The sequence below is a fragment of the Dendrobates tinctorius genome, unplaced genomic scaffold (genome assembly GCF_039654945.1).
Source record: "Dendrobates tinctorius isolate UK_male_01 unplaced genomic scaffold, ASM3965494v1 ptg000420l, whole genome shotgun sequence".
Lineage (NCBI taxonomy): Eukaryota > Metazoa > Chordata > Amphibia > Anura > Dendrobatidae > Dendrobates > Dendrobates tinctorius.
Window position 1 is genome coordinate 270805 of NW_027362084.1, and position 24735 is coordinate 295539.

The 24735-nt window shown below is 42.5% G+C and overlaps 1 protein-coding gene across 4 annotated transcripts in view; it reads right to left on the reverse strand.

Moving 5' to 3' along the window:
• The window catches only part of LOC141076507 (mitotic spindle assembly checkpoint protein MAD1-like), a 620485-nt gene that overhangs the window by 132497 nt on the left and 463253 nt on the right, over window positions 1-24735 (reverse strand). For 3 of the 4 annotated variants that reach the window (XM_073563984.1, XM_073563988.1, XM_073563986.1), the window contains one exon: window positions 17212-17402. In XM_073563984.1, coding sequence (XP_073420085.1) covers window positions 17212-17402 — 191 coding nt within the window. Of the gene's footprint in view, window positions 1-16911; window positions 17138-17211; window positions 17403-24735 lie in introns of those variants that run through there. The other variant, XM_073563985.1, reaches the window with a different exon arrangement.

The following is a 24735-nucleotide window of genomic DNA, read 5'->3' on the forward strand; positions in this document are numbered from 1 at the left end:
CTCTCAGAAAAGGTCGGAAAAACCTGGTTACAGATGACCCTAAAAACATCAAACTGTCAGCTGAACCTAGATAGTGATGGGATTAGGTCATCGTTATTGTAATGTGTACAGGGAGTTTTATTCTCAGAAACTGCTCAAATTTGTCTACAAATCTGTCTCCAGTGATGGGTTAAATTACACCTGCTTACATTTTAACATGCAAGATTTTCCTCCGAGTTTCTGCTCTACAATCTATTATGCAACTGAATACGTTTTGGGGGTCTTGGACGCCCCATGAATGTCTACAGATTATCTCCACAAAAGATTTTTGGCATACAGGATTAACCTATGAGAGGTAGCGCTGTCATTTAAGTAGGGGATCACTCGCTTGGCAGCCACAAAATCAGATCCGGCACAGGTTTTCCATAAACCAGTATAGTCCATGGGGTTTATTAAACATCATAAACTATGACCAGCAATATATAAACGGCATAGCGTCCATGACAGAGCTTCACTCTGTTAGCAATGTCCAATACGCAGGCTTTTCAGCCTCACAGTTATATCTCACCCCGTCAGGGTTCTCTCATGGCTGCTTCTCCATACTGCAGACATTCATTCCCTCCAGGGAACTCTCAGGCACTTGCAGCCATTACTCACAGCGTCCACACGTGCTGCTGTCAGGCAGGAAGCCCCATCTCAGCGGGACCTTCCACACTGGACCAACCGGGTCCAAGCATTCACCTCTTGTGACTCACCCCGACCACATTATATCATTCATAGCCACGCCCACTGGGTTACATGACTATGACCTCATCACAGGTCCTTCAGGCATTTTCACACTCTTTACAACCATGCTTTAAACACACCCCCTGGGTGGGTTTGTAGGTAACCAGGTCCGCCCAACTCTCTAGTTACCTGGAGACTTCTCCCTTACATGTAGAAACGACACCTTAGTAGTATCACTGCTGGTCAATACATGCATCAGTCTCCATCTCAAGGCCACCCACCTTGAGATACATAACGGTCCTTCATGGTTCTGCCATTCATCCTTTCTCCTAGGACATCCATACAGCGCCCCCTAGTGGACACAGTGGTTACTACACCACACCTATTAGTAATTTTGCGCAGTTTTGCTGCTTGAGTCTTTGTGTTTTTGCTTTCTTAAATTATGGATGGTCTGCTGGACTCCATAAGAACGCAACCTTCATCCAGAGCCTTATTGCTCCTTCATAGGAAGAACATGATGGGAAAGCAAAGAAGCGCACCTCCAATTGAGATATTGACTAGGCAGGCAGCATTGGAGTTAACTCGCGCTTTCATTCCTCGCTGTATCGTGCAGTGAGGAGAGAAAGGATGATGAGAAATAAAACAAGAAAGAACGACACGTGTGAATGTGTTTTAGCAATAGGCGGCTCTCTTTATACTTCTGAGGGACATAATTGGTTCTGTCAACATGCAGAGCACAACCAAATACATCTGTACCTGACGGAGAGCCAGCCCTTACACCGGCGCTCTCATTCCCTAAGCTGGAATTACATACAAGTCTTGTCTTACAGTAACGCAAGAGAGGCAAACAATGGTGGTCAGCAAATTTTTTTTTCTGATATGAAGTACTAATTATAGTCTTAAAAGATCTTTGAAGCCACAGGTGCTCTGCCGAGGAAAGAGCTTTCCGCTCCTTGAAGATGTAAACCGTGCAATTAGCCGGAGCTGTTCCAGGTAAGATCAACGGTCATGATTCCTGGAGACTGATGCAAATGTTCTGTACGCATCTCCAGTAATGAAAGGGTAAAATGAAAATGCCAAGAACCAGATGACTCAAGTGCCCTTGTCATCTTTTACCTGCGGCTCATGACAAACACAAAAATAGCTAAAAAAAACCCTGTGGAAAATAAGATAAGAATATATTATGGCTCCATACAAGTCCCCGACTGTACGCGGCCACATAGTAGTGGTAATGCTACCCTATGGCGTGTTGGCTCGGAGATGGTTTTATATGTCCTCTGTATCCCACCACAAGAACAGGAAAACGTGTCAAATGTGATATGACTTCATTATGGGGAGACCACCTGGAATGGTGAAACAGTAAATTCTACATCAGTATGGATCCTACAGATAGGCATGGTGGGGGACCCGGATTCCAGTTCAACCTCTCATAGTTGAGGTTGAGAACGAGGCTCTGTAGAGCTTGAAACTTGTATGGAGCCACAACACCTTCTCATATTTATATTTCTAGCTTGATTTTGTAGTAATTTTTACATTACTCATGAACCAATGGTGTCAGGTTTAAAAGGACACTTAAAGTCACCAGTCCGAGAGGTCAAACTCCTACCGACTGAGAAGCGGACAAGTAATAAATACTTCCGGCTTAAATATCCCGTTAATACCGTACAATCAAATTCACTTAGGAGCGTGAGGTCAAAATTTGTTTTCCTCGCCCTCGCTTCGTTGTTGCAATTTTTTAATTTTTTTTTTAATTTTGTATAATAAGATAATGTCAGATTGTAGAATGGACCGGTCAATTCTTTTTGCTGCCTCACGGCTTTTGAAGCCTGAAGCGGGTAAAAGTTACAAATGACGGAACATGTGCACAACAAGTAATTTTGATATTGCTGTGTAGATGTTCGCTCTTTTTGGCATTTGAGAGCTTCTTCAGGTAGGTTCCAGGCGAAATCTGATTGAATAAGTCCCCATGTGCACATACCCTGAACAGTCCAAGATGGATGCGATAAGTGACTATAGCATTTACCATCAAAACTGTCACTTTTTGGTAGCTTCTAAGCGAACGTGCTGGAAATAGGTGTTATCTAAGCATGCTCTTGTGCTAACCAAGTGACTTCGATGTGTTGAATAATATGTACGAGTCCCCGCGGCTGCATGTGCTGCGGCAGTCGAACCCCACATTATTCGAGCAAGTCGAAGTCAATCAGTTAGCACAAGAGCATGCTTGCATAATGCCTTATCCCAGCACACTCGCTCATCACTAGTGACCACTTATAGCAACAGATCTTAATGTCACTTTTTGAATAAAATGGAATAGAAAAATGGCACTGAATAACACTGACTAATGCGGTAACATCTGGTTAACCATCTTCCTTTTGAAGTCTGTGAATAACTTTAGAGTCTCATGATTCATTAGTTTTCTTTTCACATTTTTTTGTTTTCTTGATGAATATTTCAAACCGACACAATGGATTCCAAATGAAAGACGGTGAACGACGTAGTCTCGACGTGCCCAACATATTTTATACAAATACCATAAGGGTGTGTACAGATGCTGCGGAATCCGCTGCGGATTAATCTGCACGGATTTTGCAAAAACCGCAGATAAACCGCAGGTCAAAAGACCTGCGGATTATCTGCGGTTTTGCCTGCGGTTTGGTCCTGCGGATTTCACCATTTCCACAATGGTGGAGATAGGAACCCGCTGCGGATTCCGCAGAAAGAATTGACATGTCAATTCTTTCTGCGGTTTCAAAACCGCAGCAAATCCGCGCGGATTTTTCCACAACGTCTACACAGCGTTTTTTTTTTACCATTCATTTGAATGGTACTGTACACCGCAGCTAAAACTGCTGCGGGTCCGCAGCGGCCAAAACCGCTGCGGAAACGAAGCGGAATCCGCAGCGTGTGCACATACCCTTAGTGATAAATTGATGTGACTTTGCTACTCTCAAAGTCGTTCATTGCTCCAAAGTGAATGACCACCTTGGAAAATATTTTCTTAGACACTTGTGAAGAAACCAGAGTATATCTTAATTGCCCAGACGGCTATGTTTTTGCAGGCCTGGAGGAATTGACGTTTTGTCTGTATATTTGACTTGGGGATTTAAGTGTGGTCAAGAAGACACTTGCATATCATTTAACATACTATAAGTCTGTAATAGTGACTTGTACATAGTGTGTGTTTATCTGTGTTTATTTTGAGCTGATATGCTAATTGTGTATTGTATTCTATAACCAGTTTGTTGACTGTAGATAAGGAAAGGCTGTGATGGTGTACTGAAGGACACTGGGTAATTCTAAAAATAGCTTACCTGCTTCAGGTATAAAAAGACCCTGAGACAAGAGAGACGGGATCTCATCACACAGAGAGCTACCAGTCTGCACAACACTCAACGGACGAGAGAGAGGACTGCAGCCAATTCATCATGGCACCATCACGAGGGACACGGATCTTTGATTCTAAGGTAAACAACCTAGGAGTGATCGGCTCCGGCTGGAAGGAGACAGATCTGATCCAGTGACCTTCTCTGAAGTATGGATATGTTTGGAGAAAGCCAGGTTGTGGGACCCGCTGGTCGCCTGGTTCCATGGCGATGGTCGGATAAGCCAGGTGGTGACTCTCGTGTCAACTGGCTTTGAACCTTGTATGGACAGTATGGACTGTCACTTCCCTACACTTGTTGTTATCTCTTCTCTGTGTGTATATCACAGGTGGAATAGCGACCCTGGGAGCTCTGACGTTGTGTCAACTGGCTTTGGACCTTGTATGGACAGTATGGACTGTCATCTCCCTACGCTTGTTGTTATCTCTTCTCTATGTGTATATCACAGGTGGAATAGCGACCCTGGGAGCTCTGACGTTGTGTCAACTGGCTTTGGACCTTGTATGGACAGTATGGACTGTCATCTCCCTATGCTTGTTGTTATCTCTTCTCTAAGTCGTGTCAACTAGCTTTGGACCTTGTACGGACACTATCGACTGTTCTCAGTCATCGCTCTACGCTTGTCAATATCTCTCCTCTGTGTGTATATCAAAGGTGGAATAGTGACCCTGGGAGCTCTGATGTAACATCTACCGCTATCAAGGCGAGTCAGCGGAAGGGTTAGGCCCTGCACTGTGCACCATATTGGGGCTAATTGCTGGGATTGTTCTGTTTGCTACTGGGTGTTGTGGTTCAATAAAGTATTGCCACACTGTTTTACCCTAAACCTGCTGTCTGTGTAGTATGTTGCCCACGGGGAGATAGAGCGGGCGTTCAGTGGTATGAGCCCTGGTCCATGCAGTCTTTATAAAGGCAGGCAGGCCAGCGGACAGGAGCACCCACTGACCCCGTTTCTCCACAAAATTACTGCATCATTTTTTTATTATATATTTTATGAAGTGACTACACTCCGTTTTTTTTTTTTTTTTTTTTTTACAGAGATCTAAAGATTCTGCACAGGCCAAGAGAAATTATTAAGTTCCGGCTGACTGTAATTACCAATAGAGGGAGCATAAAAAGGACCTGTCACCAGGTTTTGATATTTTTTTCTTCCCACTACTCCCTCGAGTATTCCGTTTCTTGTTTCTTTAAAATCCGTCCTAGGGTTCTAAAAATATGGTGCTTTTTATTTGGTGCTAGATATTATGAGCTTTACTAAAGGGGTGTGGCTCACAGGGTAATAACGCAGAGCTGCCTAAAGACACGCCCCTGAGGAGCCTGTGAGCCACACCCACTTTGCAAAGACCACTAAAACATTACGACCATATCTCTGGAACTATACGGAGGATTTAAAAAAAATAAAAAAAATGGCATACTTAGGGGAGCAGCGGAAATAACATGAGAGTAAAAAGTGGTAACTTTTGACATGGTGACAGGTCATCTAAGAGTGTATACAATTTATACATTGAACTTCATTATAATCACAGTACGCTCCCCCTTCTGGTGGCAAAATGCTATCATTAGCTCTATGTCTGTGAAGGGGATTTCAGGCTCTCTCTCAGAAAAATGGAGCTGGGAGTATTATAAAAATTATATTATGAAATTAATCAGTGAAGAATGTTGGGGCCAAAAAAGGACCTGGTGTGAAAACTACAGAACGGATGATCAATAGTAACAAGCTTACATCTAATACATGTGTCAGCATCATGTCACTACCTATCCAGATGTCAAGGGTCTACATAAGTATTATTAGGGAATTAGGACTTTATTTAGTGCAGGAACTTAGGGGTGTCAGCGTACATAAATTAACAAACCAGATGCAAAAAAAAAAGAAAAAAAAACAAAACTTGGCGTTCATAACTCTGCAATGTGTTGGCTGCCTGGACACCGAAATGGTTTGATTATTGTTAAAAGGCTGGCTGCCAAAATGCCGCCACCGGATCGTCTGATGATGGATGCTTTGCTGCTTCATCTCTTATTTTCTGGCTAAATTCCTTGGAAGGCGGATCAAAGCGGCACACTGCAGCATTTACACAAGGGGATCGAAAAGGTAGAAGAACTAAGGGTTTTTATCCCCTTATCCAAACCACAACAAATAAGGAACCTGCAGGAGTGCGGGAGATAAGGTTTACATGAGGCTCTAGTTTCATACTTTTACATTTGAATGAAGACAAGCCCATCGAGCTCCACCTATAACCGGACATGATGATCCAGAGGACGGCAATTAACCCATGGGACAAACACGAAATCGCTCCACATAAGGGGAAAAATTCCTTCCTGATTCCACATACATTGAAACTCGGTCCAAGCAAGACTGCAATGCACGGTCTGTCGCCAGGTCTCCCGACCCAAATTACACAGCCAGATATACGTCTGTGAAACTCGGCACGAGCATGGACTACAATGCATGGTCTGTCCGCGGGTCTTCCAAGTTCCAACCCGAACTAGACAGCCTCAACAGCCTAGAAATTCGTTCTGACCATCCACCTCAAAGCACATGGTCTCCTGACCCAACCTCAACATTAATGTCTATGAGGCGGTCTAGTTCAGATTGGAAGACCCACAGACAGTTGGTGCATTGCGGTTTTATGGACATCTGCACGAGAACTTATATAGTCAAAATTATTAAAAAATAGCAAGAATAATGGAGGAATGGTACAGGACAGAACTGTAAGAAAAATGCTCCAATATTCATTGGGAATACAAGTATATACTAAAATAGACGGGATAGACGACAGTCCTCTCGAATAGAGTTTTGCCCAGAACAGAAAAGGTTTCCCATTCACAGAACCCAGACCTGAACATCCAGATCTTCTTTGTTACAAGTCCAAGAGGGTGAGGAACTTCTATTATGCGCTCCCTGGCAAACAAGTCTTCATGCATAGCTCCTGTGGGCTTTGCAGAAAGAAGGGATGATTTAAGTACTAATTGAACCTGCCTTACCGAGGAGCTGAACTGCTCCCACATGTACAGTTAACGTCAGGTTCTTCTCTTGCAGCTAGAGTCTGGGGCGTTATTGCTCAGCAATTCCAGGCAGCATCTGGGACATTAGCCACGGCCTGCATTAATCCATACATTTTTAATGAAATAATTTTCTGCTGTGGAACAGAGAGGAAATGCAGGAAATGTTAGGTCCCGCCAAGCTTTAATGCTGAGAGTGGGGGCAAGGAAGGGCTCGCCTATATGTCATTTGGGAACACGAGGCCCCTGGGACGAGAAGCTATCACAAGTAAACACAGAAGAAGGAGGAAGCTTGGCACCATAGAAAAGCATTTCAAGTAGCCCTTCTTAATATATATAAAAAAAAAAAAATTCACCCCCCCCACCATTCTTGCCACCAGAAGAGAATGAGCGTCTTCCACTAAGCCATATTCATTAGGTCAGTGGACTGGACCATTAAAGTAGTGGAGAACAGAGGAGACTAATGGGTTTGTTAAAATGGCATGGTTTGTAAAGAAACATTAAATTACAGATAAATAACATAATCCAAAAATATACGAGGAGTAATCAAAGATTTCATTGAGTGGCGTCCATGACATCTCATTAAGAAAGTCTCTTGTCAGCAAACAGAGACCCCATCAATCGTCTTGTCACAGGCGAAATTGTTTAAAGAATCCTTCAAAGTCAGCAATGATTGTCATGTAGTGGTTTTTTTTCAGCCCATTCACATTTCTTACAGTGCCTGCTACAGGAAAAATTACATATTACACTCATCTGAATGGGCACCAGTTAAATATAAGGTTGTGTTGAGACAACCAGAGCAGAAGCAGCTCTCCCTCGCTGGTTCAGTGATGTAGGCCTTGAGTGGCGGACCACCTTTTCATGTCCATACACCCCAACAGGCCACATGCATAGAGGTTGCCTTAAGCCCTTCAGGACCGACGACATATATTTACGTCATTGGCCGTATCACTGTACTTAATATATGGGCTCCGATGCGGAGCCAACATCTTTCCCCGCACTTGATGGCTGATTTAATGCAAAAGACGCAAAAATAATCCCTCACCTAACCTCAGGTCATGAAAAATGAGAACTTTACATTTTTCAAAGTTTCAAAAAAAACATTTTTTTCATACAAATGTCTAATTTTTTTTCCACCAATTAAATAAAAAATAAAATATACAAGTTTGGTATGTGCGTTCTCGTCCTGACCTGGGAAATCATATTACCGTTAGTTTTCTGATATAGTAAACATGGTAAATAAAAACAAATAAAAAATAAAAACAATAGTGGAATTGCACTTTCTTTTTGACAATTTCACTGCACTGCAAAATTTGTTTTCCATTTTCCAGTACACTATATGGCAAAATTAATAGTGTCATTCAAAAGTACAGTTCATCCCGCAAAAAAGCAGCCCTCACACGACCATGTTGACAGAAAAATAAAAAGTTATCGCTCTTGGAACAAGGGAGTGAAAAAAATGGAAAATGGCCAGGGGGTGAAGGGGTTAATGTTACACCCTCTTCAACATCGGTCTTTCAATGAGTTTTTCTTTGGCTTTTCTAACTTTTTGGGTGAAAACTAGAAAATAAGAGTAAGGCAAAAGAGTAGGTTGGGTCAAGTGTCTTCAATTATAAATGGACAGATTGGCGCCATCTTATTACAAGACGACGAAACTCATTTTTCTGTCAAAGGAAAAGGAGAACCAGCATCCAAGATGGATGGATGTACAGAAGTCATGACTATGCTAGTTAAAAGTCTATACACTTAAAAGGGACAGAACTTCCCAGATATACATGAATATTATGGTCGGTAGGACCCTAAGCCTACTTGGCACACAGAACGGCATCAGAATTGGTAAAAAATATTATACAACCTTTCCTCTTTCAGGCAAGTGGACCCCAAGACGTTGTAAAATACCTAAAACTACAGAGCAGATACTCACCCTTCTCGGGTCTAGCGATGGCTCCTCTCTGCTGTTTGGGTCTTGGTGTTGTGGCTGTTGCAGTGACATTACATATCGCAAGGTAGGTGGCATGAGACGCAGAGCTCAATCATTGGCTTCAACTGTGATGTGTGGTGTTCACAGCCAGACCCAAAAACACCAAGTCCCAAGCTGCGTTGGGGAGCAGTCGCTGAACCTTGGGGAGCCGTCGCTGGACCTCGGGAAGCCATCGCTGGACTCTGAGAGGGCGAGTACCTACTCTGTTGTTTTACTTATCTCACAGCATTTAAGGTACACGTTCCAGAAAGTGGAAAAAACGATTAAATAGCAAACGGTGCATAATGGCTTTTATGAATGCCAGGAAACACATGAACAGGACCTTGATATTGGTGGCTTACATCTACCTCGCCAGTATGTTCTCACAACCTTTAAACATTTGATGGATCTGTAGACTTCCGACTTAATAGACCAGTCATATATTATAACCTACATTAATTCCTGATTTATTCCATCTTTTCTGAAAGATAATCATGGAAGTCGTTAGTGGGATGTCCACCTTGGAGGTCCTAAAAGCTCTCCATATACCAACGTGGTCTTCAGCTTCTTTTCCATATGTCCACAGAAAGCCGAGGATGAAACCTTCTAAAAATAACTAGCGCATAATACAAGGTTCAATCCACATAGCGTGGAAGATGAATGCTGCTGCTGTATTCTTCAGGTGATTTAAACTACATAACCAATGTAAGAAAGCAGCAGGACCAGCCGGCGGGAGGCAGTCTCGGAAAAGACAAGATTATGGACTCAGGATGAGCGGTGTTATTACCACTTTACAGATCATGGCAGCGAGAAGTTCACATCAATTTCTCAAGTTCACATATCCTGAATTACAAAGTTACATAGGCTGACCACAAGAGATGGGTAATTAAACACTGTTCCCAAATACAGACCCCCTCCACATGGTTATCTAACTGCAGTTACCTTACACGTAGTCCTATCTGTATTGTGTAAATTTTGGAGATGAGGCAAAAAATGTCACGTAACCAATGAAGGCAAACATTACCGAGACAGGGTGAGGTTGTTTTATTTTTAGGTTTTGAACCCAATACAAATTTTGACTCCAGTGAAGTTATTATGTGTCTTATGCATAAAAAATACCATAAAAAAATCAAGTTTTATTAAAAACATATGTACAAAAACAACTGGTGGTTTACTTTGTGTGATGAAATACTCCTGAAACATACCAGTTTTCACACAGTCTACTATCATGCACATACCGGTAATAAGTAGAAATGTTTAGTTTATCTGCTCCAGCTCACTTGTTGGCTTTGCTGTGTAGACTGGGACATGGTCAGAAGAGAAATCTCATTAATGGACAAAGACAGGTGATGGCTCTACTGCACTGATGGAGGCCTAGATAACACAAGACAGTATACACAGATAAAGCTCTGTATGTAGATCGTCTTCAGCTCCCTGGTCTCCGGAGGGGTGGAAAAAAGCAACACTCAGAATCGGGATCAGCCATCAGGCTAATGTGAATTGTGGCTTCCCAACTCATAGCAGACAGATGATATCAGGAGAAGGGAAGAATCCAGTTTGTTGTATTTCAACGGCCAATCCTTTAGCTCTGCCTGGAGAACAGACGCTCTCATAGAGAAAACAGGAGAACTCATGCCCTGTGTATGGGGAACCTGGAGTATATGGCTGCCGATCAAACTTTTTTTTGACTGAAACTCACTTGCTAAGCAGGGCTGTGGAGTCGGTAAGCCAAACCTGCGACTCAGACTCCTCAATTTCCCTTACACCGACTCCAACTCCCACACATATTGCTTATATTTAAGTGAAAAATTTATTGTAGTACAATGTGAACCTCAGACATTTAATCATTTTTATGATCCAATAATCAAGATATTTAGATAGAACAGAATATATATTGGTGTACTACCCGGTTTTCATTCTTTTTGGTACAGATACGATATGGATAGACAGATATGGATAAATGGATAGAGCAGATTTCTAATCTGCTTTTGCTATTGAAAACATTATCTATGAGCTCAAAAACCTTTCAGGTGATGCAGTTTTTTAAAGAGATGATCAGCTTTTGCAGCTGAAAAACGTATCCTCAAAAAACACAGGAAAAACGCTGTGTGTGAATGTAGCCTTAGATCAGGAATATAACAGCCATTTATAGGACATTTCATAACTTTCCCAAACTCCTATGAAAAAATATTCAGCACATCCTGCATTGAATTACTGTACCCAATTTATTATATATTTTAGGAGTCGGAGTCGGTCCATTTTATACCGACTCCAACTCCGACTCCACCAAAATGAGCACCGACTCCGACTCCACGACTCTGACTCCGACTCCACAGCCCTGCTTGCTAGACCATGAGATGTCATGACTTGGCAGGCCAGAGTAAATGCCAAAGGCATTCAGGATGTCGGGCTGAGGATGCCAGTTGCCCAATGGACCAGACTGGATGCTAGACAAGAACGTCGCAAATACTTTTGCTCAACTTTACCAACTCCGTTCTACCTGGTACTATCATAGTCCTAATGGTCATTATTGTCCTGATCTCCAATGAAGTAGAGGTGTCACCTAAAGCGGTCCTAGACAGAGATACACTTCATTACATGGCAGATGTATATATGCCATTCATAGCTGTGGAAAACTAGTCGATGGCATTCTTGGCTACCGTAATGGCTGCTGTTAGTTGTCGGCGCACACATCATGTGCTGGAGTATAAGACTCCACTCATGGACCAAGGAGGCGCTGTTGAACCAAGAAGGCCGACCACAGGAATGAGAACAACTAAGACATTCATATATTCAAGCAATCTCTATATCTCTTATGCGTTTCTGAAAGGAAGGCGGCAATCACTTGGCCAGTTGTTCCTGAAATGAATAATCTCCTTTGCGGAAGGAGAGAGATTTATTCTTCAAAGTTTGTACATTTCCATTATAAATGTGGTGTTATTGAGGGCATACGAAGTCGTTTCAGTAAGGAGTCGGTGTAGGTTTATTAGACAAATTCGCTCCGTGCCTGTAAAGGGCATATTTCGCTGTTTTTACGACTCTTATTCATTTCTTCCCCACTGTGCGAGGTTCAAAAGCAAACTCATAAAAGCTGGATTTTGAATTTTGACAACATTTCGAAAGAATAAAACTTCACCTCTTCAGATGGAAAGTTATTTGGAAGAAGCATCAAGAATAACTGCAGACAATGAGCTATAGAGCAATGGCCGCCGCTGCCGGCACAATGGAAAGAACGGCTCTGTAGCTATAGATTTAACATAGCAGCAAATAACACACAAAAGCATAGATGAAAGAAAAGCTGCATTATACCTGCTTCTCTGTGAACTTGTGCTGCATGGCATGCTGAGCCATGGTTATGGCGTATAGCGGGACATTATAATTACTCCCGTACTGCGCAAAACCCAAGACACAAGAATACAAGGCTTCTAATATAGGGTCTTGCACTCTGATAGAAAGGATTAATTGTAAACCTGTACAAAGTTACCAAAAGTTATAAAAAGCAAGCCTAATAACTTCTAAAAGGGTTTAAAAAACACTTTCTAACACCGTATTAAAGGGATATCCTCAAGTTTTGAAGTTATCACATACCGGTGGGATAGGGGATAACGGCAAAATTTCTTGATTGCCGTGTGTTCAACCACTGGGACCCAATGCGAACCCAAGAACAGGGCCTTTGTGAATGGAGCAGTGGTCGCTCTTGGTATTCATCCCTAATGGGAGCGACGTAGATTGCTGAGCGCTGCACTCAGCTGGTGTTCGGCACTCTCATGAGAATGGAGAGGCCCTGCACATGATCGACCTCTGCTCCATTTACACAGCGATCTTCAGAGCCTGAGATATCAGGATTGATCAAGGTCCCAGGAGTTTGGATCGGGAAAGTATCACCTATACCATGGAAAAAGGGCAACTGATGATGGGATCAACTGATCGTCCTAATCAACTGATTCTTCCAGGGAGAGCTGCTGCCAGGCATTTCCTCTGCAGCATAAATGTATTATATGGCTGCGATACGGATCAGTGGTCGCACAAACACTTCTTGAGAACGAAGGGAAACCCTCCATTTTTGGTTCACAAACTTGGGTCCTGACGACCTTCTACAAATTCCATATATGTCCTACTAAACCATACGGACAAGGGCTGTCTTGGTCAAACAACCCTTTTAATTAGAAAATTGGAAAACAAAGAGATGGTCATTGAATCAGCAGATTTAGATTAAACCCAACATAAATCAGACGTTAGAGCAGTAATGAGACTTTGTAATAATGTCTTCGTTACTTTTTTATTCTGTTGACTGGGCGGCCATTTTGAAGACGTGACAACAGGAAGTGTAACCAGATTTCTGCAAAAACTTCTAAGCGACTGATGTTAAGGTGACAGCACGTTCAATGCACAGAAAAAGGATTAGCTTTGTGTCGAGAACGGGCAGCGTTTAACATGGAAGATGTACTGTAGGAGCGGAGGGTAAATCATCAGCTTCACTTGGTCGATGACAGAGTCCTGCAGAGAGGAACGCTTTATCGTTGTATGGTTTTAAGAATTCATGGTCTTAAGGTGCGAAGAACATTACATATCTCCAGCATTACACACCAGTAGGTCAATGAACGCTCGGTGTGCAAGTGAGAGCGCATGGCTGCAGCTACGTCCGATTTCTCATTTGCGCTCGTTGAGTGGCTGTCATGCTGTGCCCTACGCTAGGCTGAATCGTATGTAACCCATGAGAATAAAGCACATATCTTTCAGACTCCGCTTGGGTTAAACGCTGTGTTTGCTTTAGGATTCTTATTTATCCCATTAAGATCCTTCAATCAGGGGCGAGAGCTTCTGATTTTACAGCCTGGTTGCAATTTGTTGGAGGGGGAACGGGGTGAATGTAAATGGCAGCGTGTCGGAAAAAATATATGTTATGTGTTTGCCTGAGCGTGTTCGATGGAAATTCTTGGAAATCAAGGCAAGCCAAGCTGCAGCCTTCTCGGGCTCTGACCCTGCCACGCATTGCTTGGGACTGAAATTATGCTGCTGACTAGATTACAAATTAGTGACCTGCGCTTGACATTGTTTCTCCCCCTTGCCTCTACTCCACGAGCGATTTTCCTCCACTTCAATACATCTTTAGCCTTTGTCACAAATAAAAAGAAAGAAAAATCACCGGCTTCCACCATTAACTACGAGACTAGTACTGCCCTTACTATAGGATTACATTACACCAGCGGTAACATTACATAGATCGATGAATAAGAATGAAATAATTTCCAGGAGGACCGCCATATACTTATCTTACCGGTTGTGATAGAATAGGCAAAATGGCATGAGATAGAATCCACTGTAGAAAGCACATCCACAACTCATCAAGGTAAATAGTTAATATCAGAAGTCTGTTTTATACAATTATTTATACAAGAGAGACATGGCGTTAAATTACACACGAGTGCGAAGAACACATTAGTGTCTGACCTCCGTATGGTCAAAAACACCCACACATGGAGCCTTATGATTTGTGGAAAAAACACCACAAAGAGGTAATAAGTTAGGTCCAATCTATAAACCTAGATGAGGCATAAAGTGCTAATATATACAAATGTGTGCAAAAAATGCAACACTATATCCAGCAATGGAGCAGAGATTGAAAAAAACAAAACAATAGCTAGTAATGGTATCAAGGTAAAAATCCTACAAAATGGAAAAGAAGATGACATACAGAGAGCCAAGAAGATATTGCAAGAGCCACCCTTCTAAAAAATCAGATTGGGAAAAAGTGCCCTTAAGCGTTTCGCTGGTTTTTCGGCTTCCTCAGGGGAGTGAATGCTGGAGAATCAAGCCTTTTATAATGCATGGATATAATTACCAAATTAAAACATGGAATAGATTATCAACGTATAGCATCTGCCAGTGTTCTGAGCGAAATCACCCAATCCTTACCACTAATTCCACAGGTGATGTATATGATCTTTGTGGTGAGTAAACGTGCACTGTAAATCTGAAAGCCATGTCTGGGAATATCCAGGAAAAGCATCACTCAAACAACTGCGTCAGCTCACCAATACAACACAAGCAGGGTCTGCCAAGAATAATGTTAATGAAAAACGGTACTCAAACGACCATCTGCAATGCGTGACACCATAGGTGCCTACATACAAACATCACGCATTGTCCGCAAGTACGGTAAGTTGCGCGTGCGCTGGAAATACGGAAACATGTAACCAATTAGCAGCCAGTAAAATTTTTGTGCAAAAGCTTTCCAAAAATGTCAAATCGTACACTTAGTTTGTTATAATAAATCAATCACCTAAAAAAGCAAATAGATGTCAGAGAGGAGTCGCCGATTCTTACAATAAGACATCGCCCCCATGACAGAGGGGGGTTCCCTGCTTCAGCCCCTTTTTATTAATCAAATCAAAAAACTACTAACAAAGAGTAATGCTCGCTTTGGTAGCCCACAGCACATTTTTAAACACAATTGTCAGCCAATCATTTGGATGGCCAACATGTAATACTACATTTCTACTGCAATTGCCACTGGAGGCAAAAAGTATGGCCAATAAAGTGAATTAATTAGCAGGAACTGTGTCCAGCAGCCGGGTCCGTGATGTGGCAGCTGTTAGACGGGTGCCCTGAGGACCATCTCATACCTCCCTGCGTCCGCGGCTCTTCTTTAATTATTTGGCGTGCTGCACGCGGACGTGTCAAGTGTGTACAGCCACAAAGATGATGTTTCACCAGGATGGCTAACCAAAAGAAGAGTGTGGATACCGTGGTGAGGAACGGGGTGGTTCTCGGGGTTCCTGTCGCATAGATTTTTTTACCTGGCTGCTTGACTAGGTGTTGCAAAACGATTTGCTCCGTCAGTAACGGCCAGCTGTTACCGCCTTGAGATGTCATCGGTAGAGTTGAGCGATACCGTCCGATACTTCAAAGTATCGGATCGGAATGGATCGGCCGATCTTAAAAAAAAGTATCGGTATCGCCGATTCCAATACCGGAAGTCCCATTCAAGTCTATGGGACTTCCGGTATCGGAATAAGAAAAATCCTGTTTTTCCCTTGTACAGCCTCTCTGGGGTCTGTACGGGCCTTTCGGGGGGCTGTGCCGGCCTGCCAGGGGGTCTGTGCAGGCTCCGGTGGTCTGTGCCGGCCTGCCGGGGGGCTGTGCAGGCTCCGGTGGGCTGTGCCGGCCTGCCGGGGGGCTGTGCAGGCTCCGGGGGGGCTGTGCCGGCCTGCCGGGGGGCTGTGCAGGCTTCGGGGGTCTGTGCAGGCATCGTCCGATGGGACTACAAGTCCCATCGGGCGATGCCTGCTACCATGACAGTGATTGACACATTAGCCAATGATGGGACAGTAGTAGTCCCATTATCCGGCTAATGTGTTGAATGTAAAAAAAAAAAAAAAAAAATTACATGCTACATACATACAACATGCATACAACATGCATACTACATACATGCTACATTCATACTACATACTACATACATGCTACATTCATACTACATACTACATACATGCTACATTCATACTACATACTACATACATGCTACATTCATACTACATACATACTACATATATACTACATGCATGCAACATGCATACTACATACATGCTACATTCATACTACATACTACATACATGCTACATTCATACTACATACTACATACATGCTACATTCATACTACATACTACATACATGCTACATTCATACTACATACATACTACATATATACTACATGCATGCAACATGCATACTACATACATACTACATATATACTACATGCAACATACATACTACATATGTATGCTCAACACTAGTCATCGGATCTTGAGGCTAGCTGCATTTCATCTCATGACACATGTCCTGCACATAGTCATAGTTTCCTTTATGGCAATGGTGTGCACCAATATTATAAGCTCCAAAGAAAAGTTGGTTAGTACTGGATTAAAACGTCTTCCCGCTCTACTTGGGAATGGAGAATGGTATCAGAAAAATGCTGGGTGACCAATGAGTGGAACAGGCTGCCACGAGAGAGGTGGTGAGTTCTCCTTCAATGGAAGTCTTCAAACAGAGGCTGGACAGACATCTGTCTGAGATGGTTTAGTGAATCCTGCATTGAGAAGGGGGTTGGACACGATGACCTGGAGGTAGCTTCCATCTCTAACATTCTACGATGACACATACCTTAAAAAGCAAGTTGTCCTCCTTGTGTTCAGCGTACATGGAGGTAAGACGGTATTGGTTCTCAGTAGTGATGTCAATCCGGTATCCGGTCAGCATGTAGCACACAGTGCGGAACTCATGGATTTTGGTTTGAAAAACTTCCCGGAGGCGCTGGTTCTTCAGTTCTGCGCTCTCCACCTGTTTCTTTAACTCTGTAACAAAAGGAAGTCTAATTAGCACATTTCATAAAATCTGTTATATGACAAATTGTAAAACAAACTAAAAAAGGAATGTGACGTTCCATCATAGAGACATTTAGGACATAGAACGCTATAATTTTATATATATATATATAAATATACACACACACACACTCACTGGCCACTTTATTAGGTACACCATGCTAGTAACGGGTTGGACCCCCTTTTGCCTTCAGGACTGCCTCAATTCTTCGTGGCAGAGATTCAACAAGGTGCTGGAAGCATTCCTCAGAGATTTTGGACCATATTGACATGATGGCATCACACAGTTGGCGCAGATTTGTCGGCTGCACATCCCTGATGCGAATCTCCCGTTCCACCACATCCCAAAGATGCTCTATTGGATTGAGATCTGGTGACTGAGGAGGCCATTTGAGTACAGTGAACTCATTGTCATGTTCAAGAAACCAATCTGAGATGATTCGAGCTTTATGACATGGCGCATTATCCTGCTGAAAGTAGCCATCAGATGCCTGTTCTTAGCTGAGAGGAGTGGTACCCAGTGTGGTCTTCTGCTGCTGTAGCCCATCTGCCTCAAAGTTCGACGCACTGTGCGTTCAGAGATGCTCTTCTGCCTACCTTGGTTGTAACGGGTGGCAATTTGAGTCACTGTTGCCTTTCTATCAGCTCGAACCAGTCTGCCCATTCTCCTCTGACCTCTGGCATCAACATGGCATTTCCGGCCACAGAACTGCCGCTCACTGGATTTTTTTTCTTTTTCGGACCATTCTCTGTAAACCCTAGAGATGGTTGTGCGTGAAAATCCCAGTAGATCAGCAGTTTCTGAAATTCTCAGACCAGCCCTTCTGGCACCAACAATCATGCCACGTTCAAAGGCACTCAAATCACCTTTCTTCCCCATACTGATGCTCGGTTTGAACTGCAGGAGATTGTCTTGACCATGTCTACATGCCTAAATGCACTGAGTTGCCGCCATGTGATTGGCTGATTAGAAATTAAGTCTTAACACACAGTTGGACAGGTGTACCTAATAAAGTGGCCAGTGAGTGTATATATATTTTACTTTTTTCACTACCATTTCCTGCTTCTATCTGGAAAGCATAAGGAAGCGGGTGGCGGAAACGGGTGGCTTTTGATTCCGGATATGGCTTTACCAGCAGCTTATTGACCCTTTCCAGAGGGAAATGATATTTTTTTTGTAGACTTAAAAGAAAACAAAAAACAAAATAAACCCCTAAAAATAAATGTTATTACAAGTGATTAATAAGACCTTAAATTGAATTGCTACCCCCTACAATTATCGGAAAAATGGCCGCCTGTAGATTTGGGATGTATACGATACTGTATTGCCTGATATGACTGTGTGCTTATGACACTACATGAACTAGTCTAGTTTTTATTATTAAGTGACAGAATTGTCATTGTGTTTAAAAGAAAAAAAAGAAAAGAAATGCATAAAAACAAATATGAATTAGACAATCTGCAAATCATTTCTCTGGCAGGAGCCGTACAGTGACAGTAAGCAAGATGAACAGCAGCGCCAGATAATGATATCTGGTGACTTTTACACCTTCGCAGAAAACAAGCACGCTCCTTTTAATCTGCGCTATTGGCGTTATGTACATCCGCCATCGTAATACACAGCTCTAGGAGTGGATACAGAATAATTTCCATCAGCCTGTCACTAAACTGTCCTTGCAGCAATTGAACATCATCATAGATGCAGGGAACATCCATATTTGCCTCTTTACAAGGCGTTTTGTATCACATGGAGTTACATTTAGTGTTTGCTGTACCCAGTAGAGAAGTGCCAATTAGTGCTGAACGAGCATTTTCTGATAAGGTGTTATCCACATGCTCGAGTGCTAACAGAGTATCTTCACCGTGCTCTAATATTATGTTCCAGTCCCCGCGGATGCATGTCTCGCAGCTTTTCGAGAGCCACAAAACAATCCCTGCATATGTTGCGGTTGTCCAACAGCCACGAGACATGCAGCCGCAAGGACTGGAACATAGTATTTGAGCACGCCGAAGACACTCTTAGTACTCGAGCATGTTCGGACAACACCTTACCTGAGCATGCTCGATCAACACTAGTGACAATCAAGTGAACATCTTGACGGCGCTAAACACAGAAGAGGTGAGAAGCGGCCACACACATCCGATCTAAGGGACATCAACAGAAATGGCATAAATAAAGGAGATATGACCCAAGTCTAAGCCTGTTCCCCCATCACTTACTCGTCCAAGTTACCCAAGACTAATACTGACCGCCTGTTGGAGAGAAAGGTAGCATGACTCCACGGCTGGTTCGACAAACTACTTCAGTGATGATTCATCCCTACAGAATCTCAATCTTATTTTACTTACTTTTTTTTATTTCTTTTTACTTTACGCTCTTCTGTAGCGCCATCATATTCTGCAGCTCTTCACAGACATCATCACTGTCACCACAATCTAAATTCCCTATCACTGAGTCTTTGAATGCATCAGTAATTTGGGCTAAAACTACGGTAATTTTTGCAATGTTTGGCTATTAAAGGATCTTTGTTTTTCAGCCAAGTGCTTACAACAGAATGAGTTAAAGGGGTTGTCTGGCCTTTAACTACAAGTCTGCAGTCACACTATGTGACTGCAGTCTTGTGAATCCTCAATTCGTAGGTACTGCGCTGAGGATTCTCTGGTCCCGGGAGCAAGTGGTCATGTGACTGCAAGTATGTGATTTGCATACTTCCGGCCACATTCCGACTAGTCATGTCCAGCCTCGCTCAATACACTTGTATTGATCAAGGTCGCATACGTCTAGTTGGCATGTGACTGTATATATGCAAATCACATACGTGCAGCGCGAGCGATGTGAGAATTCACAAGTCTGCACTCACAGGGTGAGCGAAGACTTGTACCTTTACAACCCAAGTAACCGAGGATCAGTCGATGAGCTGGTTCTGTTTAGAGTCTAGGATGCTGAGAACTGCACTTTTCTTAGCTTCTCTCAGCTGGTTTAAGACCACATCAAAGTTCAGGTGCACTTTGATGTGGTCTTAGATTGGGAATCAGCACACACAGTTTTGGAGTTAAAAGAAGAAAAAAAAAAAAAAAAAAAAAAAAAAAAAAAGGACATGGAAAATATAACACATTCTGGGGCGGGGGTGAGACAGAAACCATATGAATAGCTTTTATGCAGTTGGAAACGGGCCCAATAGCTAAGGAGGTGCCGCTGCGACCTGAAAAATAGCTTATTCCTGTCTTGACTGCATACAAGGTGCTGAGCTGTGGAGCTTCACAGTTTACAATTACTGAGTGGGTTCTTCGAGAATCCTAAGGGGGATCTCCAGACAGAGCTTGTTGGGCCCATTTTCTATGCTAAATGGTTCCTGGCCCCTTTAGAGTGGTCTTATAAGGAACATTGCCTCAGGTGTTAGGTGTTCTAGAGCCATACTTGACTAAATTGTGAAGCCATCCCAAGTCTTATGTGCCCCAAATTCACAAGAACAGTCCCATAATTTCAAGACATGATGCTTTGATCCCAACAGAGGCGCCGAGAAAGTGGCAGGAGGATAAAAAAAGTGTTTTGCTCACTGGAGAACAATGGCCTTTAATTGAGATATTATGGCTAGTATAGAGAACAATGTTAGAGGGAAACTGACTCGTGGTTGGTAGTGTAGGACCTAAAATATTATCTGCTGCACTCTCACGACATGCTCTTGCTTTTGAAAAGATGTCCATGGTTGTCTAACCAAGGCATCGCCATAGATTGGCAGGTGAGGTGCTCATAGAGAAGAGAAGCCCTACTCTAGAGGTTCTGAATACATTATGGAGGACCACCGCTGGTAAGCAATGCGACATTAATTCCTCCGTATTTACTTAATCAATTCAGAAGGCAACATCCCACTATAATTAAGATTCCATTCCGGAGATGGAAATTAATTGTTCATTAGACCAAAGCATGTGTCGCTTACTCTCCAGCAGGAATCCTGGAAATCAATCTCGCCATACAATGGGCAGAAAATCACTGACATTTGAGGGATATTCATTAGCTTTTACGCATCTGGAAATTGGTCTCATTGAAGTTCTTTTTATTATACAGGTGTGTGAGCATGTAATGCTACCTCCCTGATAAAAACTAGGTGGTGGCGGTACAGCACCAAGATACCTAAGATTACCCAGACAATGGGCACCTGATTGCAGCATAGAAATCGGAACATTCTGCGCTTTTGTCACAATAGCAGATGAGCTCTGAAAATGGCCGTCATTTTATAGCAGATGTAGATTTAGTCGTGCCTTTCATTGCCGTGCTTAAAATTAACTAGTCCAACCAAGTAGTAATAATAAACACCCTACGTAAACTTTACGGTCATTGAGGGACTCGTTCAGGACTCATTTACCAGCCGCATGGTTCTTGTTGTAAAACAACCCAATGGCACTCATGCGGTTAAAACTAAAGACTAGACACATAATTCACGTGTCGGTTCACTTTAAATGCATACCCGAAAATATTTAGAAAAATTGCATAATATTATTTTAGGTATCCCTCCTTTCTAAGTCTACTAAACACTTGACTGATCGAGGTCTAGTTCTGTAGAACCTCTGTTTAGTCAATTTCTACCTGAACAAAGGGTTATTTTTTTGTGTTTAACAATTTTAGGGGGCAATAAGGCTTAAAATATCCAGCAATGTGGGATTCAAATTAAATGGCGCCAAGGATATCAATTGGTTTTCCAACCAGGTTCCATGATATGTACATCACCTCCAGGATTTCAAAGGTGGTTTGGGCAGATAAATCTTCCTTTTATTCCGAGCATCAATAGGAATCTAAGGAAGAATATCAAATAATCTTCTGTTCCAGACCAAAATTTGGGGCTTCAGCACCAAAACTGCTTAGGAATAGGAACGTACATGCTGATCGTTGATCGTGTCCATAATTTCTTTTCATTTCTTCCTTGGTCTAACAGTCATTACCGAGGAAAAAGAGTAGGGTTGTTTCTATGCTTTGAGGACCCTTAGCTTCATAATTTTAGTCCTTAGATATAGACCCTCAAAGATATTAACTTCTGACATCTCCAAAAAGCTTTTTAAAGCAGCTTTCCCTTAAACTTAAGGAGAATTAGATATTTATCAAATCACATCTCTACCATTCCAGCTCTAAACTTCCACAAATGGAACCAAACCTGCCATAAACATCTCCTCTCATTCCGAGAAGCTGCATGACTTCCAATAGAACTGTGCAAATTCCTATTTCGGTACAAACTCCAAGCTAATCAATACATTTATACGCTTTACTAACTTCCCAGGGACTTTTTACTGACCATGCTAAAGCTGTGTAATCTTAAAACAAAAGAAGGGAATTAAACGCAAAGGAATGCCGTAAAACACGATGGCCACATTGGAGGAGAGAGTAATATTTCACAGCTGTCATCGGCTGCACTGGATTTAATAGATCTCAAATAGCTGACGGCATAAAATTACATTTTTTTATGGCTATAAAAGTGGGTAGAAATAAATAGTATTTCAACAGCAACTGGGAAACGACAGCCAATAAAGCCCTTAGTGGAGGATGCACACATATAGGGGACCATAAAGCTGAGGTTCACATTTGTGTTGATGCTGTCCGTTAAGTCCTTGATTTTCAGTTTTCAGGTCCTATGATGGAACAGAAAAACTGAAATACAAGCACACATATAAACTAGGCCTTAGATTACGGTGTGGATAGCTTAAGCAGGCTTTGTTGATGTCAACCAGAACATGTAAAATCAGGAAACCCCTCACCAAATGACCATTTAAGTGTTACAGGCCCCCCTACGATTGTTAGTCAAAAACTGACAACGTGAAATGCCTACCATGATGTACGCCACACATTTACGCAGGGGCGACCATATCATTGATGCTACCTGTGTGGCCGCACAGGAGCCCAAGAGGTAAGAGGGCCCATTTCTACCTCCAAAGCAGGTGCAATTATGCATTTCTAGGAACTCTTGGGCTGCAAAGGGCTCATATATTGTTCTTGCACAGGGGCCCTTTTCTGTCTGCCCGGCAGTGCATTTACTAAATAGAAGAGCGTTCAAATGAGCACCTTTAAGGGTCAACATGGATTTAAGGGGTGACATTCTTTAATGGTTAGCGCCAGACAGCTTATTTACTCTTAGAAGTGTTTTTTTTGCATTTCATTTTTCCCAGGAAGCATTGTCTGGTGTATAAATCATCCAGCTTTAAGCTCTCTTCAATTAGAAACTTTACCATTGAGACCTCAAAGATCAGTATCCTACTCTGCACTGATGAGGAGCAAAAAGCACAAAACAAATGTCTAGAATTACAAGTCTTCCTCACTAATTCTCTGCTCTCTCGGCCTCTAGGACACTGTTCTATCCTGGTTCTCTTCCTACCTCTCTGACCTCTCCTTCACTGCATTTTACCCCTCTAATCTTCCCCTTAGTGTCGAGGTCCCTCAATGTTCAGTCCTAGGACCCCTGCTCTTCTCTCTACACTGAACCTAGATTTGGTTTCCAGTATCATATTTATGCTGATGACACTCAGTCAATTATACACCTCATCTCCTAACATCACCTCCACCATAATACAAAAAAGCGGGGATTGTTTGTCCACTGTCTCCAACATTATGTCCTTCCTCTTTTCTGAAACCACCATCTCTCCAAAACTGAACTTCTTGTGTTTCCTCCCTCTACTAACCTACCTATAACTGATATTGCAGTTGACCTGGGATGTTCAACCATAGATCCCAAGCAGCACATTTGCTGTCTTAGAGTCATGTTTGACACAGAACTTTCCTTTATTTTCCATATCCAATACTCGGTCATGTCATCCGCTTCTTAAAACCATCTACAGAATCCGACCTTTTCTCACCCTTGAAACTGTAAAAACTCTTAATGTCACTCTTATTCATTCTCATCTGAACTACTGCAAATTTCTACTGATCGGTCTCACGCTCAAACTTTCTCCTCTCCAATCTGTCCTGAATACGACAGCCAGGGTCGTATTTCTGTCCAGCAGCTACACCAATACCTCCATCTTATCCCAGTCATTACACTGGTTGTTCATTCGTTACAGAAAACAATACAAACTAATCTCTCTCGCTCACAAAGCTCTCCACAGTTCTGCATCACCCTATGTCTCCTTTCTCATTTCTCTCTACCACCCGACCCGTGCTCTCCATGTTACAACTGATTTAAGACTAACATCCTCCATAATCCGAACCTCGCACTTTCCCATGTGCTGCAAAAGTTTTCTGGAATGCACTACCCCAGATGATCTGACTAATACTTAGCCCCCACATTTTTAAGCATGCTTTCAAAACACATCTCTTTAGAAA